Below are 18,311 nucleotides of genomic sequence, written 5' to 3'. Positions count from 1 at the left end.
GAAACAGTGTCACGGCGTTACACTCGGCAGCGCGACAAATTATACACGAATAATAAATTATTCAAATGTCAGCCTAATTGAGTGTTGTATGACTTATTATGAAGATTTAAAGATTTCAGCGCGGATTTTCGTAACGAAATGCAGGCGAACGACGATATGACTGAATTTGCGCCGATTTCGTTGCTGTTTGTACGTTCGACGGCGGTACGAGCGAGCTCGAGCATTGTATACGATGTATACGGGATATGCATTATGCAAGGTTCGTAAGACGGCCTTGACAATGACCATTGCCGCTATGCGTTACGTTATCGACGATCGTGACGTTAACGCGCCGACAGAATAATCACGAAGGATCGTAAGAAGTACGACGCATTTTTTTTTACAAAAAAGAACGAAGAAGTATCAAATGTCTTTTTTCTTATCGCTTTCCGCAATATCTATGATAATATATAATGACAGTGACATGATTTATTAACATTAATAATGCAGTTAAAAGTTATTTTCTTCAATTTTTCACTGTTTATAACTTCCAATCGTTTAGATATTAATTTATACTGCTATTATAAGATATTAAATTAAAATACTTCTCGTATAAGATTTGCTTGAAATCTCAATTGAATTCAATCAATTAAAGAAAAATTGATTAATTATTCATACGTGGAGAAAAATTTGCCGACATAACACGTTTCATAGCAAAATAGTTTACTTATTATATGACAGAAAGATTTGACGCGGATGCTAATTTTATTTGCCAAAAATAATTTTGATTACAATCGCTTTTGAATCAACGGAGATTCGGCATTTTTGTGACGAATCTTACATTCGCCTTTGGCGTTATGCTGTCGCGAAAATGTTTTTGATATAACAGATAAGATTCTAATTTATAAGCGCATAATTCTGAAATGGGACACTTGCAATGCGATTTGCATCCCGTTACAGAAGAGCGCGTTACACATGCATAATCGTATTGACGCAACGTGTTGTTACACGATATGTTACGATCGTGCCTGTTAAAGCCGAGAGGGATTTACGACAAGGTTGTGCGATGCAGGACGATGTCGTAAAAATGTTGCAGGGAATAAAAGGAAGCGGAAATGTCCCATATATGAGACAACTGACATGACAGCAGTCAGGATAGAGAGAGAGAGAGAAAAAGAGGGAAAAAATCAGTTGCAACACAGTCACGTTGAAAAAGTCGTTGACCCTCCCGACTCTGTGGCCAAGGTTCGTCGATTAATCGATACAAGCTTGCCACGAAAATGATCGGAAGAAACTGTTATCGGGATAATCGTCGGAACGCATTTCTGACGGCGCATTTTATTCAATGTCGCGTTCTTGCCTTTCTGATATGTCGAAAAGCTTCATTTATATTTCGGGCAAAGGCAGGGATGAAAGACAATTTAATTTCGCTGGCTCTACTCTTGAAATCAAAAATATCTCTTTCACCGATCGCCGCGAATGAATACGGAAACTACTTTCACGCGCCAATGGCATTGATTTCGAAATAAATTAACACCGGAATCACATCCTGATTTCGATTGAAACAAATATCGATATGCGGTTTGATCATTGTTCTTGCTACGTACTGGATCCCAAAAGAAATCATTAATAATCGCGGTTAACCATAAATTGCCGTCCCAGAAACCGCGCCATTATAGTAAGTAATTAGCATGTTTTCTATATATTCGCACAGATGCTCCTTAAGAAGTGACTCCGATGTAGTGTTTATTTAACATTTTATTCATGCATGTTAAATAAAATGTTAAGTAAACATTGCGGGTGACAAATAATCAAATTATATATAAAGAAAAAAAATCAATTTTTGTACAATCTGCAAATTTAACGATGTTTGATGCATAATACTTTTTTAGAGACAAACATTTAAATTATTCTGATAAAAATTAATAATATATAAGGCTCAACTGATTACAAAAATCAATTAAAATCAATATATATATTGATATATTGATATATCAATATATATATATTTACATCAAATCAATGATTTGATGTAAACAATTTTAACGAATATATCTTAACCTTCGCACAAAGAACTAGCATTGTGGCTCTTTACGCTCTTATTGATTTTAATATTCTGATAAAATTATGCAATACATTGAAATTATAAAATAATATATTATATAAATATATGCAAAATATGTAATATTTTTACACGAAAATAGACTCCTACTTTTGTTTTTTAAAAAAGCAGGTGTAACATAAACATTGTTTTTTTCGCAGAAAGCAGCATTGCACAAAAATCAATAAACAAGATTATATTTCGAATTGTATCACTTTATGATAAATTTGCAGAAAAAAGTATAAACATCTAAAATTAGACACTCAAAATGCTAATTGACATGGTTGCGATCGATCAAAATTATTCAAAATTATATAAACACATAGAGTTGCATATACAGGGTGATTCAAAACAATCTACTGTTCTTGAAATGTCAAATTCTTGAGTAAATTCTAAGACGATTTTTCCTTTTACAAAATTTTGTCCGAAGCTTAGTTTTCGAGTTATAATTAAAAATAGGTAGCAACTTATGAGTTCGGTACAATGGGCAGGCAGGGACGCACAACGTATAATGAGACTGTCAAGTGTTTATTATCGTCTCAGGACACATTGCTCGTCCCTGCCTGCCCGTTGTATCAGACTCGTCAATAACCAACTATTTTCAATTATAACTCGAAAACCAAGTTTCGGACAAAATTTTGTAAAAGGAAAAATCAGAATTCGCTCAAAAATATGGCAAGGACATCAGGTTGTTTTGAATCACCTTGTATATCAGTCATTGATCAGTTATATATCTATCTAATATATATATATATATATATATATATATATATATATATTCTGATCAATACGCGTTGAGCAAATCTTATTAGCTTAGCATCAAAGATTCACCAAAAAGTCATGGATATTAATAAATTAGATTGCAATGATTATACATGGCCAAATATTACAAGTGGCAAATAATAAAATTAATAAATTGGTTAAAAACTGTTGGGATAAGTCTAACAATGTGCATGTTGCAGGGAAAACACATATTTCGCGTCATTATATTTTCCTTCAAGGAAGTTTTAGATCAACACTTTATTTTGTGTACTATATAGTAACTGTACATTGCAATATACCTAATGGCAGAGATTTAACATTGCAAGGTTTATACTCTGCAATATGAATGAATGGTATCTTAGAATATGTGATCTACATATCTATACCTGATCGAGTAGCTTCTGCAGCTCCTTCAATACGTTTCAATGAAAAACAATCGTTATAAGCAAAATGATTGATTTTATTCATCGCCCAACTCGGCCTTTTTGTCCATAGATTTTCTGTATTTATGCAGATACTTGGCGCCGTAGATTTCTCTAAAGTAAGGACTACTTCTGTAATCGCGATGTTCGCCCATCGCGGCATTCACTCTCTGCTCCAGCATTCTGACTTTCCTAACTTCATTCTCATGATATATATGATGCAGATACTTTTCATATTCCTGCTGTGGTGAGGGGAAGAAGTAACGTGCCAGGAATCTCTTAATGGGATGCTGAAACATACACAAGAGGCATTTCTCTTAAAAAAATTCGCACTTTTACAAATAACTGATATATATCTAGTATCAATTATTAAATAAATGTCTGTACAAAAATATTTCTCATGAAAAATATCAGTTTAAATATCTTACTTGATGATACTCCCATTCTTTTGGTACATAGCCCTCAGGGATTTCTTCGAGTGTTGCAGGACCGATGAACACATTGACTAGGGTGATTCCAATGCCGACAGGAATAACACCCAGTAGAAAATAAAAATGGAAATAATCCTTTGTTTTGTGCCATTGAAAGCGGGTCGGCTGTATGTTCATAACACGATCTCCTGACATACATCTTACTTGTCCTAAAATAATGGAAACATCTTAGAAAATTCTGAGATCCGTATTGTTGCTAGGAAGAATACATTAATAATGGTTCCGAAGAAAACAAAGAAGTTATGTCAGAAAAAATCTGAATCAGTTGTTGATATAAACCACAATTTCATTAATAAACTTATAGTGCAAATATAACATCTGCGTTAGTAATCAAGTAGAGTCGTTTGCAATAAATAACATAAGTAAATAAATTCATTGTTAATATTCAATATTAAGATATTAATATGTATAAATATGTTGTTGAACATTTTCGAATAGGTTAGAGAAAAAATAGCTATCCAAATTAATAATGCATAGACAAAAATTTTGACTATTTCGTTAATTATTCTACAATCGTATTTGCCGATGTATTTTATTCTATTTTTTACGGCACAAAATTATGTTCCAAAACACTGTGGCTGTTGCGTAACAAAACACTGTCCGTTCTAGGAATAGTAATATCGAAAAACTATAAGAACCATTTGTCTGATAATCTTATTATACGTAAGTGCATAGATAATCACCGTTTTTTAATAGTCCCGTGCTAAAACCACCGTTCTGCAGTAATTTTCGGCCTGCAGTACGCAAAATGTTGCTCCACACCGCCATTTTGCTCCGATACTAGCAGACAAACGCGATGTGTGAAATAAGGAAATCAAGTTGAAATGTAACGCATCTACTTACCGACCAGAGAAAAAGCAGATTGTACAACAAGTTGCATTAACACACGATTAGATGGCATTGCAGTATCTTAATATTATGATTAGATAAAATATCGACACATAGAATTTTTAATAATTTAATTATAAATGTACAAAAGTACATATTATTAATTAATATCAGCTGTGTTAAATAAAGAAAAGTATTATACATAATTTTATATATTTTAAAATTTAATATTTTATATTTTTTTCAAAAAAATATACAAATTTATGTAGTACATTTATATTTAGTAAATATATTTTATAAATTCATTTAAATCATAAAATTATGAGATATTTAAAAAGAAACATTATTGACAAAATGCATTATTTTAATAATTATTTACTTTTACAGGCAATTGTCATTATTCGTGATAATGTATTACATATCCCAAAATTCGTGTGACCAATTTTAAGAAAAAAATTTTTTCTCAAACTTTGGATGGATGATAAAGCATCGTTAGCGTTTATTGAGTCGGAAATTGTTTTGTTGCAAGCGTTTCTATGCATGTTCATATTAACGTAATTCGTAATAGACAGCGATATGAGTAGCATCAGTTAAATCGGGTTAATTGAGCAATTGAACCTGAGAAACGATTGTAAATTATATACACCCGGTAATCCTCGTGACAGATTCGAGAAAATTCTAGGTCGTACCGATCCTTATCTATTCCTTTCCCAAGCGGTTTTTTTGTATGACAAAGAGATGGTTTTGTATAAATAATTATGCAAAACCGCGATACACGCAGTGCTTGTATATAAAAAAATAAGAAATTATTCGTCCCTCTGGAGATTGATATCTTTTTTTGTGTTAATGTTTTAAACATAATATGCTTAAGGCCCACAAACTTCTGCTACGTAACGTAGCAAAAACGTCACGCGTTACGATTTTCTTTGTGCGTTGACTGAAGTTCAAATTTATATACGGGTTTAGATTCATGATCAATACTTAACGTAACGTAAAGTGTTACGGAGAAACTTGTGCGGTGGCTCTAAGTTGCGTAATTCTGAGATCGGCGATTGCGATCAAAGTGTGAAATGTCTCGTTTTAAAAAAAATAAAAATCGTGAAAATGTCTCAATATAAAAAAAAAAAAAAAATTTACAAACGTGATGCGCAGAAGTATTTCTTTATGAATAAAGCTTATACGTTAAATTTTACAGTTTGCTCAATATGTGTTACATATCGTTAAGATGTTACATCGTTCTCTCTATTTATCCTAGCACAAAGAATCTCGAAACCCGGAGTCGACAACCGTGATATCCGTCCGCTTGTGTGAAGCTGATTCACGGACGGAATTCCATACAACACGCGTGTTGTATACGCGTAAACTTTACTTTCTTTCGTTGATAACATTAGATGAAAATAATAATTGCGTAGATGATAACATAAAATGACACGCATCAAACATGACTCACTCAATTTATTATGAATCGATAATAATAACGACGTAATGTGACATATATATATTTTTAGGAAATGTATTCCTTTTTCACTCATAACTTAGAAAAACTCGAAATCTGTGAGATTATTTAATCATATTGTGAATTTCATAATTTGTTAATAAAGTCTTCTAACTTCTAATCCCACGCTTTCATTTTTTTATCTTTAAATTAAATTGATTAATGATGAATGATTTTGATAAATTGCTGTAAAAAAATTAAGAAATTTAAATTCAAACGGTTTTATATAATCCTTTTCCAAGATTTTAATTTAAGATTAAAACACAAAGATATTTATATATTACACAAAGTTGCTATTTTGCTAGATTTCAACTTGAAGTTTGGCCTGAAGAAACATCGAAATTAAGATTGAGGATATTTTGCGACATCCCGCAAATTTATTAACATAATCAATCAACAATTAAACTTTTTTATTTATTTATTTTTTACTTATCAACTACGAGTCAGCTCTCAGCAAGTGAGGATTAGCAGATCACGAGCCGCTCCCGTGTTTCTTTCTCAATTCTTCATGGCGCGTAAAAAAAAAGGAAGATAAATTTACATAGATATGAGAAAGGAATGAAAACATAAATTATGCTCATCTCAATAACATTTTTATCTTTAATTATATAATTAAATATATAAATAAATAAATTTTAAACAAACAAAAATCATCTCGATTTTCTACTTGTAGACTTTCTAATGCACATAGATCCTCTTTCTTAAAGATGTCTTTGTCCTAAATCGACGAACTTTATATTCTAAGAGCCGAAGAGGGGCAGGATCGGGATTGGATTGGTTGACGAAGGCCGTACCAACCCTTAGATCGACTACACTCACAAAGTGGTAACTGTGCGTAACGCACACGGAGACGGCGGCCGAGAACGTACGTAAAGAAACGAGGCGACGAGGTTTTCAGGCTCAGTTCAGTCGTCTACAGACTACAGCGGCGAGCGGAGAGTGAGGATCGCTTCACCAATCGATCCGATCGTACAACTCGCGTCGCGTCGCGTCGCGTCGCGTTAATCGTGTTCCTTTTTCCGAGACCAAGGCATCGAGGAAGCGAGAGCGGAGTTCCTGATCCGGGTCTTCCGATTGTTCCCGTCCAGTATCTTTCTCTTTTTTCCGTTTCTTTGCCTTTCGTAAACGTTCGGTCGGCGGTGGAGCGATTCTCGTTACAATTCGAACAGGTGAGTGCTAGATCGGTTTAAATTCATATTGTAACTCGACGAAAATCACTCGGCTCAAGGAATCTCACGTATTTTGAATGCTAAAAGCATTTCGTACTTTTTTAATTTTAATTTTGAAATTTATTTACTATTTATCGTTATCCAACGGAGAGAAAAAGAAAGGGGCTTTATTTACGCTTTTGGACGACAATAGATTTTATTCTACTGTTATCATTCGGTCAATCCGAGAAAAAATGGTATAATTGGTCAAATGTAAATATATACAGTTAGTTATGAAAAGATCTGAATTTTATATGATCATATAAAATTACATATGTTATTAGATCTTTTCATAACTAATTATATATACATATTTACATCATATTACACCATTTTTTCTTGGGAATACATTTTGGTAATACTTCTTAATATTTCCTGTATTTAGAGAAAAGAATTGCATTCAAATTTTGGAAAAAAAAAGACAAGAAACGAATAGTGCCAGGTGCAACGAAACAGAACAGACTTTAATAGAGCGCACAGTTGTGACTTTATTTACTATCCGTCCTTCCTGAAAAGCGTCGGGGCATTGATCTGCTCCGACTCGATCGATCTTTCGAAGGGCTTGTAAACAGTAGGATTATATCACTAGAGTGTGTATTATTAAATTGGTTCCTGAATTCGCGGATTCTATATCTAAAAATTCATTTTTCACTCTAAATTGTTACCGGACACTTTATGTGCTCTGTAATAATACTCGTAAAATACGCGTCGAATTAAAAAGAAGCTAGTTAGAGAAATGTTCGAGTGTTAATAGGCTGTGAAAGAGAATAAAAGTGACATACAATCAAATCTTGTGTCAAGATAGCAATATACTAAACTGCACCATATTTAAAAACACTCAAAAAAATGATCTTGCAATAATAGCTAAAATTTTCTAGGTGTAAAAAATTAACTAAAACAGATAAATGATTAGCAACTGTTGTGATATTGCATATGTAATTACTTAATCAGTTTAGATGACAGAAACAGAATATATATCTGTATTGTTTGTGAACTTTAAAAAGAAAGTTTTTCTAAAGCGCCTATCTATATAAGATCAATCACGTGTTAGATTATGCAATGAATAACAATTTAGCAATGGTACCTAAATTTTTCAGAAGCTATTGCTAGAACATTACTGCTATAAATTCTATATGTGACAAACAATGTTTTTACAGATACGAAAAATAGCGATACATTCTTGTTGCAATATTTAGAAATCTAACTACATCAGCGAAATATTTTTTTGAGTGAAACTCTTTTATAGATAATAAAATATAATGTGTTCAAATTTCCTGTTACACATAATCGATCAATCTTATCTTATCTTGCAAATTCTTGTGATATTTTCTTAATAAGTTAAAATATTCATGATAAGTATATAAATATTGTCCAACAACGTAGCAATGTGATAGATTGATAGATGCTTCGAACACATCTTCGGCGGAAGTATATTTGGAAGAAACAGGAATGTTATCAGACTAGTGCAGTTTATCGAGCCACAAAAAGAAGTTTGACCTTCGATACAAACGCTTGGAACAGGTGCAATGAGCATCAGTGATTAATGCACAAAGATTTACAAGGTTCGACAAAGTGCTAAGATATTTTTATTCAATATCAGAAGAAATGGAACTAACGTTAAGAATTTTATGCGAAGTTTAAGTGTTTGTGTTTAAACAGAGAGAGAGATATATCGAAAACTCTTCGAATTTTGATAACGTAAAAAAAGCTTTCAGGGATAAAGAAAACTATTATCCTAAGCTTTATTTTTACTATCATTTTGTCGTATCGTAGTATTAGAATATTGATCGTAATTATATTGACGCAAGTTCTATTACAATTCTTACATTTCAATCATGCCGCATTAATTTTGAGATTTGCAGCGTTTACATCTTATTGTCGACACTTGTGCAAATACATTTTTATCGCAATACAATTTTTGCAACCTTTACTCTGTGGAGTAACGATCAACCCGTCTCCCTCCCTCCCTTCTTCTCTCTCCTTCTCAATGACGCTATAAGAACTTTGTAGGATAACTTGTGAGATCGATTACACCAACATTGCTTATGTTGAGTTTATACAAAAGTAAAGAGGCAAGCAGCAACTTATCGTTTCTGTTATCTTTTGTTATAGAAGAGTTATAAACTTTACGAAAGAGTAAGTTGCTCGCTTGCTTAATTCGTCTCCCTACTGATTCGTCTCTCACTAATCACGGTTCAACTTTTCTCTTCTAAATCTTGTGATTATCGATAAGACTGTAATCTAAAAGACTTGTATAATTTCGAACTACTGATATGCAATCTTAAGTACGTAACTGATGTAATCTTAAAATATGTGATATATCCACGCTCAAGTTAATGCTATTTAATTTGTGATTAAACATACGAACATTGACCATGCAATTTCGAAATCGACAATAGAAAATTAAATATCGTTCATTTGTATCAAACAAGATTAAAAAAAAATAATTTAAATTAAAATATAAAAAATGAAATTGGAATAATAGATACGAGGTGTATTTACGTGTAGAAATTTATAGATTAAAAAAATTAATTAAACAATTTTTTCTAATAACATTTCGCTGACGATTTTCCTAAAAATTTCTCCATTCTTTGTGTATCACGTTTCGCGTGAGATACTTTAGAAGAGTCATGGCTTTCACGCGCGTTCACAATATTAGAAGGGTTCTTGAATCGCGGAGGAAAGTTGCACATTAGTGTGCATCAACACTTATCCCGAGAATTCGTAGAATTTCCTCGGGTTTTTAATAAACTGTCGTTCGTAACAAGATGAATCGCTCTCCGCGACAATTATGGTACCAAGGCGTTACGTTACAACGTGCATAAATTAGTCACGACCGTCGACCAATTCTTTCCTCTTTCGTGCAGTAGCAGGAAAAAATTCTCAACAAAGACCGGAGATGATTTTTGTTTTTCTTATGCTAAAACTTGTCACGAACAGCAATCGTTTACGCAATTCAACGCAAAAAGTTCCGACTGAAAATGATTCAATGCCGAATATAAATCTGATTTAATCAGCGTCATCAATTAACGAGTAATGAGTTTTTATTCGCAATTTGCTTTTTAATAAATTCTATTTATCTTTAATTATCTCTGTAATTAAAAAAGAAAATACGCGTGTTGATATAAAAGGAGAAAAAAATTCGCGACGCAGAGACCGGCGATAATTTTTGTTTTCATTACATCGAAGAAGCTGATTACTCAACCGTTTCTTTTACAATTTTGTTCTGTTTTTTGGAACAACTAAGCATACACGCGCGCATTACACGCGCGCCTTTTTTCTGTTCTTTTCTTTTGTATCTGTTTAAACACTTTAAACTTGTCAAACAGCTGTCAAAATAAAGCTATCAAAATAAATACAAACTGTCAAACGCAATCATCTCTATAATAACCGATTGATAATAAATAAAAGTGTCAATGCGAACTTTCTCGATAGACAAACCGATCGATAACCATCGCGATGACAACGAAAAGAGGTTTCAAAAGTAAATAACATGCCTTTTTTAAGGTAAGATTTTATTCTTCGTACTGCCGGATTCTCCACGTATGAGCTCGATTGGTAATGATTTCTCGATTTATTGGCCTTCGGAATCGTTGGGAGGAATCACGTGGGATGAAAGTCGGGTGAGCCGCGCGCATGCGAGTAATTTAGATGAAATCGCCGATTGCGACGACGACGGGCTCAATTCTTCTGGAACCACCTTCTGGTGATCGTTAGCCGGAGAAACATTGATAGTAGTCTACGCAAGAGCGCAGAAGTCACTGAAATGGGCACTCACGCGATCGATCTTGCATTCGATGTAAGTTCCCTCGCGACTAATAATAAAGTCTTGTAGCGACCGTGAGAAAACGATCGGCTAATGGCAATTATACGAAACTGTTACTTTCTTGATTATTTTACTTTATTTTAAAGGCTTTTAAAATTTTATCAAATCGATACAAAAGAAGCCGCGTTAGCTCCTTTTTTGGTATTTAATTTATTTATATTAATAGTTCAAGATAATCAAGAAAAGAAATGAGAGAAAATAAAGCGTAAGAAAAGTTTCGTCAGAAAATTAAGTGGAAACACGTGTCATGCCGTTTCGATTCCGACGCCCAACGGTGCAAGGAGAAAAATCGGTTTTGTGTCCGACAGAGAAAGTTACTATTCTGCGCCAACCACAAAATTGCCGCACCGCTTTGACCGTGATATTAGACAGCTCTGTTTAAAATGCCATAAGATTGTCGTGAGACGATGCTAACATGCGGAGCGGGCCGTTGCTTAGGAACGTAATTCATATTTTGCAATTAATCAATGTTCAACGGACGGATGTTAAAATCACTAATAATTAGAAAGACGAATTTTTTAAATATTAAAACATTATGTTATACTTCTAATAATTCGAATGATGTATTTCAGACTATAAAATGTCGATAAATGGTCAAGGAAACGTCCGGCAAAGTTGACGAAAGCCTATTCGAAAGCGAAACAGATACAGACTCTTAGAGGAAGACAAACATCAATCAAGAAGAAACCGAGGAAACGCACACGCTTGTCATCGATAAAGTAATCCGAGCGAGAGGCTAGAGATACACAATGGATCCTTATTCATTAAGGTGAGTAATCGATAAATCTACCGGTGATCGTGTCAACGAAGTAGTACACAAAAAGTTACGACTACAACAAGCGGTGAAAAAAAAAGCAAAGCTATTTTTCGTATACGTCTAACATATGAATCGAGAGTCACGTTTTCGGTTATTTTGTGATTAACATAGGCATGTTCGAGGAGATTTGAACAACACGTACTTCCTGTTTTAAAGACCGTTATTTATTGTTTAGGCAAGAATTTTATCTGACAATAAATATGAGAAAGTTCTTCGAATTTCGGTACAATGGATAAGAAAATATTTTCGTTTGAATTATCTAAAAAATGGTTCCAATAAACAAATAACTATAATCCATTTTCACGATAACAAAAGCCTTTTAGGCCAGAGTTTCTTTTGTCTTTTTATTGAGAGGTCTTTTACCTGCTCAGCTAGTCGATTGGAGGGAAAGTCGAAGGATCTGGCAGTTTGCTTATCCTTTTTTTTTGTACTTTTCAACAGATAAACCTTAACATATTTGCAACATAAGTTTTTTCTTTCTACGCGGTTCTTCAAAAGCTTTGTGAAATTTTGTGTGAAAATTTTCTCTTTTCTCGTCGTAAATCCATTTAAATTCCCATCTCAGAATACAATAGAATGCAGGTACATTTTTCTGACAATATTATAATTGCCTGAAGATTTCACACAGATAGATGTCTTAAAAACGTAGACGAACAACTTCACGCCCCGCGGCTACTTAAAATAGAAAGACTTACTTACCCAAGGAACCAGTTTCGCCGACGTGAAGCTGAAGTATCTCGATCTGATGAAGATACGACGCCTCTAATTGTAGTTCGATTCCGGCACGCTCTTTGTAACCGCATCCTGAAACAATTCACGGATATGTTACGAGTATTTTACTATTACTAGAAAACTGTTGAAAGAGCTTTTGTCTCGACGAAAATTACTGCACGTTATCAGAAATACGATATGCAAACAATAAGATAATTTGCAGTTATCTATCTTTACTCTGATGACATCATTGTTGATGCAGCGATGACTTCCTTAAATTTCAAAGTAGGAATAATCTTGGATCGCGAATACTGATAACTTTAGACAATTCCGGATAGCGATAGAGATCCAACGGCCGAACTGCGTACAAATATTGAAGTATTCGAGAGATAATGCTTTCCAATTATCGCGGCAACAAGTTTTTGAGGTCGCGTTCGAAAGGAGGGCTCGGATACTTGATCGTGCGATCGCTCGTCGATTAGCCTTTGACTTCGTCAAGTTATACGTGACGTTAGTTCCATGCGACAAATTGTCTCTCGAATGTCGTAACGACGCATCGGCGGAACTGCACGCGAGATATTTCCCCGGACATTTTTTCCCGTCAGAAGCACACCCACGCGTTTCTGCGTTCTTTCCTCTTTTCGGCGACGCCGATGAAAAAGCGATCGCGACGAAGAGAAATAATCATCCCGGGATCGAGAATCCTAATATTTACACGCTTATCCTTGAAAAAAAATATTGCCGCAAATATTTTTGCCGCGTTGAAAGAATGCCGAGCGTTCGTGACATAAAATCACTTTCGATGATATAAGTCCGCGTGCCTGTTACACAGCACATCGATTATCCTGAATCAAAATAAAGAGAAGTTGCGCTGCGAAATATTTTCGTCCTTGTTACATCACGAAAAATCATCAAGTTTTCAAATTGACGATTTATTCTTTTTTCAAAAAAAATTTTTTTTTACATATCGAGTCATTGCATTCAGTTGAATTGATAAATATAATAATAGAGCACGCAACAAAATGATATAAATAAAAAAAATAACTTTAATTTTTTTTGTAAGATTTGACATAATTCGATAATTTTATCGCAATGCAAAAATGAGGGAACTTTTGCTGGCAATTTTACATCGAATGTTTATCGCCTTCGCCGATATTATAATATGTTTTAAATTTTTATCGTGCACGATATTGTAGTCGATGACATCTCATGTTACATTCGTTATCATCAGTTACATTCGTAGAATCATTCGAGAATACGAAAGTATCTATTATACATATTATTCTTTCGTGCCTCTGCGCATTCTACGCAGATTCCTTCAATATTTATCGGGAAAAAAAATATATGATCGGAGAAACATCGGAATATATCGGTAAGATTTATCGGTAAGATTTCTCCGCCCGCTACTGTCGCGCTAATATCACGCTTTGTTGAATCAGGGCCAAGGTTAAAACGCCGCCAGAGTGGTTACGCCAGATCGCATAACGCGGCTATTTTTAGCAATGCTGTTTTAGGACGATCTCGCGAAAAATCCTTCGACCGGCAGTAATTTAACCGCGATTTACTATTCGCAAGTGCACGGGATTAATAGTAAACGCGTCGGTGTCAAGGGTCATCGATAAAAGAAAAACGATCGATACGCGTCGCCTGTCGTAGCGGAGTTGAACGGCCAAGAGCGAGCCGCATTGTGTGATTAGTCTCGCGAGTACAGCACAGTCAGGTATGGCAATTAAGCCTCCCCGGCGACGCGCGATAACGTGAAATTACTCCCCGCCTATCATTCGCGCGAAATGTCAAAGTTCTTGCCGAAGTTCGAGCGCGCGTTTCGCAGCGTATAATAAATATATGAACGTTGAAGAAGTAACGTAAAAAATTTAACAGTCGCAAGCCTGATGACAGACAGGCCTAGCGTAAAGTGACGACGAGTGACCGCGAATTGACTTGTTCATAGGTGAAATCGATTCTTCAAGCGGTGCGGGCAATTTACTTACATACGTTTGCCACGTGTCTCGCACATGCCGCGCTATTGTTCGCCTGAACTTACAATTAAGTAACAAATCGGCATGCGGCATGTGCACCGGTACTTATGCGAACAATAAGTCGGACATGGCCTTCTCTCGTGTTTTGAAAAATGTACCAGAAATGTGACAGTCGGGCATGACGTCATGCGTTACTGCGACTAGAATTCCAATGCATTGTGTTCGTGAGAAACGCATGATTCAGCAAAATGTAAATCTGCCCTGCAGACTTAACGTCGCCCGAAGCTTTCTGAATAGCACGAATATAGACTTTAGGAGCTTCGATTTAATTTGCGATCTCGAAAGCTCTACACTGTGTGATGTGTGCCTTTCGCATGACGTTCGAGGAAGTTACGAGCGCGCGATTTTACCGTGAGCGAAAATAAACTCGCGACGGAAAGGAAAATGACGAGTTTCGAAGTCGGACGATGATCGACACGTAAGGGAAAAAAAAATAAGTGTACTTCGAAAGTCATCGTGTTCCCTGACGTAATCGCGCGGCGATTGCGAACGCGATGATCGGACGAAGAGACAGTCATCGTCGTGTCTGCGGATTTCATAATATAATATAATCGCGATGATAATTTTATTCCCGTCGCGAGAAAAAAAAAAATAAGTGAAAGAGATGACCGTGAAGATACAATATACGGATATAATTCCGAGTAGAAGCCCAGTGTTTCTTACGCCCGAGTCAGCTGTAAACACTTTGTCGCAAAGCAAGCATTGCACAATTGTCGTCTACGCCACGCTTGTGACATAAGCGACACCGGAAGAGTAATTGTTCGAAGCCGTATGTGGATTAAATCAGAGTGTGCGGGAAATTGCAGACTTTATTTCACGAATAATTGCCGTAATTGCACAGCGCGATAGTCTAATGTAATAATTGATCGAATTGTTCAGCGTAATATGTAACAGTTTAGTTTCACAAGAAGATGCACACGATAACAGCGCATCTCACAATCAGAAGAATAATAGCGACAAGTTACAAATAGATTCGTTAAACTGCTTAATTCACTTGCCCCGCGGTTCGTTAAAGTTGTTGTGAGAAATCGGATTCGACGGTCGCCCGCTTAACAATACGTCAATTAACGCGCGTTAATTTATCAAGCGCATAATTGCATCTGACCAAGACCGAGGATTTATTTTTAGAGAATAGATACTCGTCCGAGAACATTTTAACCGCCTCGTTACATCGCGTTAATTGCTTGTTAGTTCGTGCTGCGTATATAAAAAAAAATACAACATCGACAGAGGAGCTCGAATTTACGGCATGCGTTGCAGAAAAATTGGTTTAAATAACCAAATTAAAATAGATTGAAATCACGAATCGTGAGATATTTTTTACGTTTATAGCGAAATAATTTTTTCACGAGACTGTCGATTAAGCCGCAAAAGATGTGTAATGACGAATGGAAATGTTTTTTATTTTTTCGCGTAGCTTCCTAAAAAATTCGTCAATTTGAATGGTATCGATTCTGATAAATCGGCACGTACGGTAAATGAATTTTGATGCGACACACTCGATAACCGATCCGCAGTGCGATATCGTGCGGATATTGTTACGAGAGACAATCGCCTGGAAACTATCGTTTTGACATCGCTCGCGTTTGGCAGGCACAGCTTACGTTTCTTGTGCGATAAATCTATTGATTAAAACTATCAATTCTCCGAACTGATACTCGGATATGCAATGTGAAATAATTGCAATAATAAAAAAAAAATATTCGATATAAAAGAATTAAATACTGAACAAAAGTCAATCAATCTACAACGAAAGTTATTTCATTAAAACGCGTTTTATATCGCAAAAATATTTTTTAAATTAATTTCGGTAAAAATAGTTAGAAAAAATTGTGTAAATCATAAAGAAATAAATTGATCAACGAGAAAATTCTATCGCAGACAAATGTCTCAGCATTATTACGACATTTATATACGGAAGTGCATCTAAAAAGGTTAAAGCTATTGAGAAGATGTTAGATTCACTATTAAATTGCTAGGCCCAAATTCCGAAGGAACCAGTTTTTGTGATTCATATAATGGGTGTTCCATATATATATATATATATATATATATATACACAGCTTCGTGCTTGAAGAGAATTCACGAAAGAAACCAGAATTCGACATATAAACACATTTCTACTTAATGTAATCGTTTGTTTCAGAAAATTACGTGACTTTTTCGAACGTCAAGCTGCGAGTGAAGAGATCTATAAATACACTCTGCTTGTAATCATGCACCGAGCTAGACGTTATTATCGTGGCTTGCTAGAGTCAGTTGTTAAAAAGTCGGTCGAAAAGTTGTTGTCGATCGAAAGCAGTAAATGTGCGCGTACCGATGATATATTGTTAAATGAAATTATAATCTAAAAATATTTTGTATAATATTATGATATCTGTCTGCGATAAAAGATATCAAGTAAAAAGTATTAAATTATCACGTAATATTATTATAATAAGAAATGTTCAAATATTATCTTGCAATGTTACTACAGAACGTACGATAACGCGACTCAATTTATCAAACATAAACGGAAATTCAATTTGGAGATTCCGCGCGGTTATCGTGTTCCGACATATGAGACTCGTGCGAGATGACAACGACGATCGACGATCGCGATAAATATTTATGAACTACAACGACGGTGCGAATATATGAAACACCGTGCGACAACATGGAGAGATGATACTTCGCGTCGTCACTTTAATGGCACGTAGAAATGTCGAACGCGTGTGACAAACGGTCGTCGTGAATTGCAATAGAAAGGAAAAAAAGGGCGCGATTTGCAAGCGCAAAAGGCGACGATAAAATTCACGTCGGCACGGGGCGATGTTAACGACTGTTCTTTCTCGTCTAGTTTATTGGCAATCGATGACGCCAGTGATTGTGTTTCAGCGTGGAGCGGGAAGCTTCGAAGAACATCGAAGAGAATGAGCGTACGCGTTTTAAAGAGGCGATTGTTTCGAGTCGCAGTCTCAACAGAGTTCAGCCCAATCAGATTAAAAATGCCCTTCGAGAAGTAAGTATCAATTACCTCACAAAAGACAGTTTCTTTTATCCGGACGAATATATATTGACACGAGTGATGTTTAATGAAGAAAAACGCTCTTAAGAGCGCGATCTTTTAGCATTAAAAAAAAAAAAAAAAAAAAAAAATAGTAAGAAGATATAAAAAAAATTGTGCAACTCTCGCGTTAGTTTGTTTCGCGAGTTTCGTGGAAAAAGCGCGAAAAATCTTTATCTCGCGGAAACTGTACACGCTTTGGACCTTCGCAGATCAGCGTGTGCATCATCGCGGCGTCCTTCCATCTTGTGGTGGGCATTACTATGGCATACTCGGCGACTCTCGTTCCACAACTCGAGAACCCAGAAGAGTCGTTCCACGCAACGAAACAGCAGACTTCCTGGATAGGTAAAATTGCACGAATAGCGCACGCATGTGTAGCGAGGTCGATGTCGCGGAGGATCGTAAAGACGGAACACGCCGTGAAGCGCGTTATTCCGTGAAAGAGATGCGCTTTCTGCTACTATCAATTGTAAATCGCGATAAATATCCAACCGTTCTATCTCGCGAATGCGTTCGCGATCGCGAAACACGACGTGAGATAATAATTTATTTTTATGTTCGCTAAGAAATTTTCTCACGAAAT

At 35.3% G+C, this 18,311-nt stretch overlaps 2 protein-coding genes across 3 annotated transcripts in view; one reads left to right on the top strand and one right to left on the bottom strand.

The window, feature by feature from the left end:
• Window positions 1–3,081: 3,081 nt before the first annotated feature.
• Window positions 3,082–4,594, bottom strand: ND-SGDH (NADH dehydrogenase (ubiquinone) SGDH subunit). Its single transcript, XM_012365197.2, has 3 exons — window positions 4,439–4,594; window positions 3,693–3,904; window positions 3,082–3,554 (listed from the first exon to the last, which is right to left on the bottom strand). The coding sequence occupies exons 1-3, from the start codon at window positions 4,521–4,523 to the stop codon at window positions 3,303–3,305; spliced, it is 549 nt and encodes a 182-aa protein (XP_012220620.1). The 5' UTR covers window positions 4,524–4,594; the 3' UTR covers window positions 3,082–3,302.
• Window positions 4,595–6,948: 2,354 nt separating this feature from the next.
• The window catches only part of LOC105671222 (facilitated trehalose transporter Tret1-2 homolog), a 16,147-nt gene continuing 4,784 nt past the window's right edge, over window positions 6,949–18,311 (top strand). The window contains exons 1-4 of one of the 2 annotated variants that reach the window (XM_012365190.2): window positions 6,949–7,247; window positions 11,685–11,881; window positions 17,557–17,680; window positions 17,938–18,073. In XM_012365190.2, coding sequence (XP_012220613.1) covers window positions 11,862–11,881; window positions 17,557–17,680; window positions 17,938–18,073 — 280 coding nt within the window. In that variant the 5' untranslated portion in view covers window positions 6,949–7,247; window positions 11,685–11,861. Of the gene's footprint in view, window positions 7,248–10,830; window positions 11,086–11,684; window positions 11,882–17,556; window positions 17,681–17,937; window positions 18,074–18,311 lie in introns of those variants that run through there. The other variant, XM_012365191.2, reaches the window with a different exon arrangement.

The sequence above is a fragment of the Linepithema humile genome, chromosome 6 (assembly GCF_040581485.1).
Source record: "Linepithema humile isolate Giens D197 chromosome 6, Lhum_UNIL_v1.0, whole genome shotgun sequence".
Lineage (NCBI taxonomy): Eukaryota > Metazoa > Arthropoda > Insecta > Hymenoptera > Formicidae > Linepithema > Linepithema humile.
This window is presented reverse-complemented; position numbering and strand designations above follow the sequence as displayed.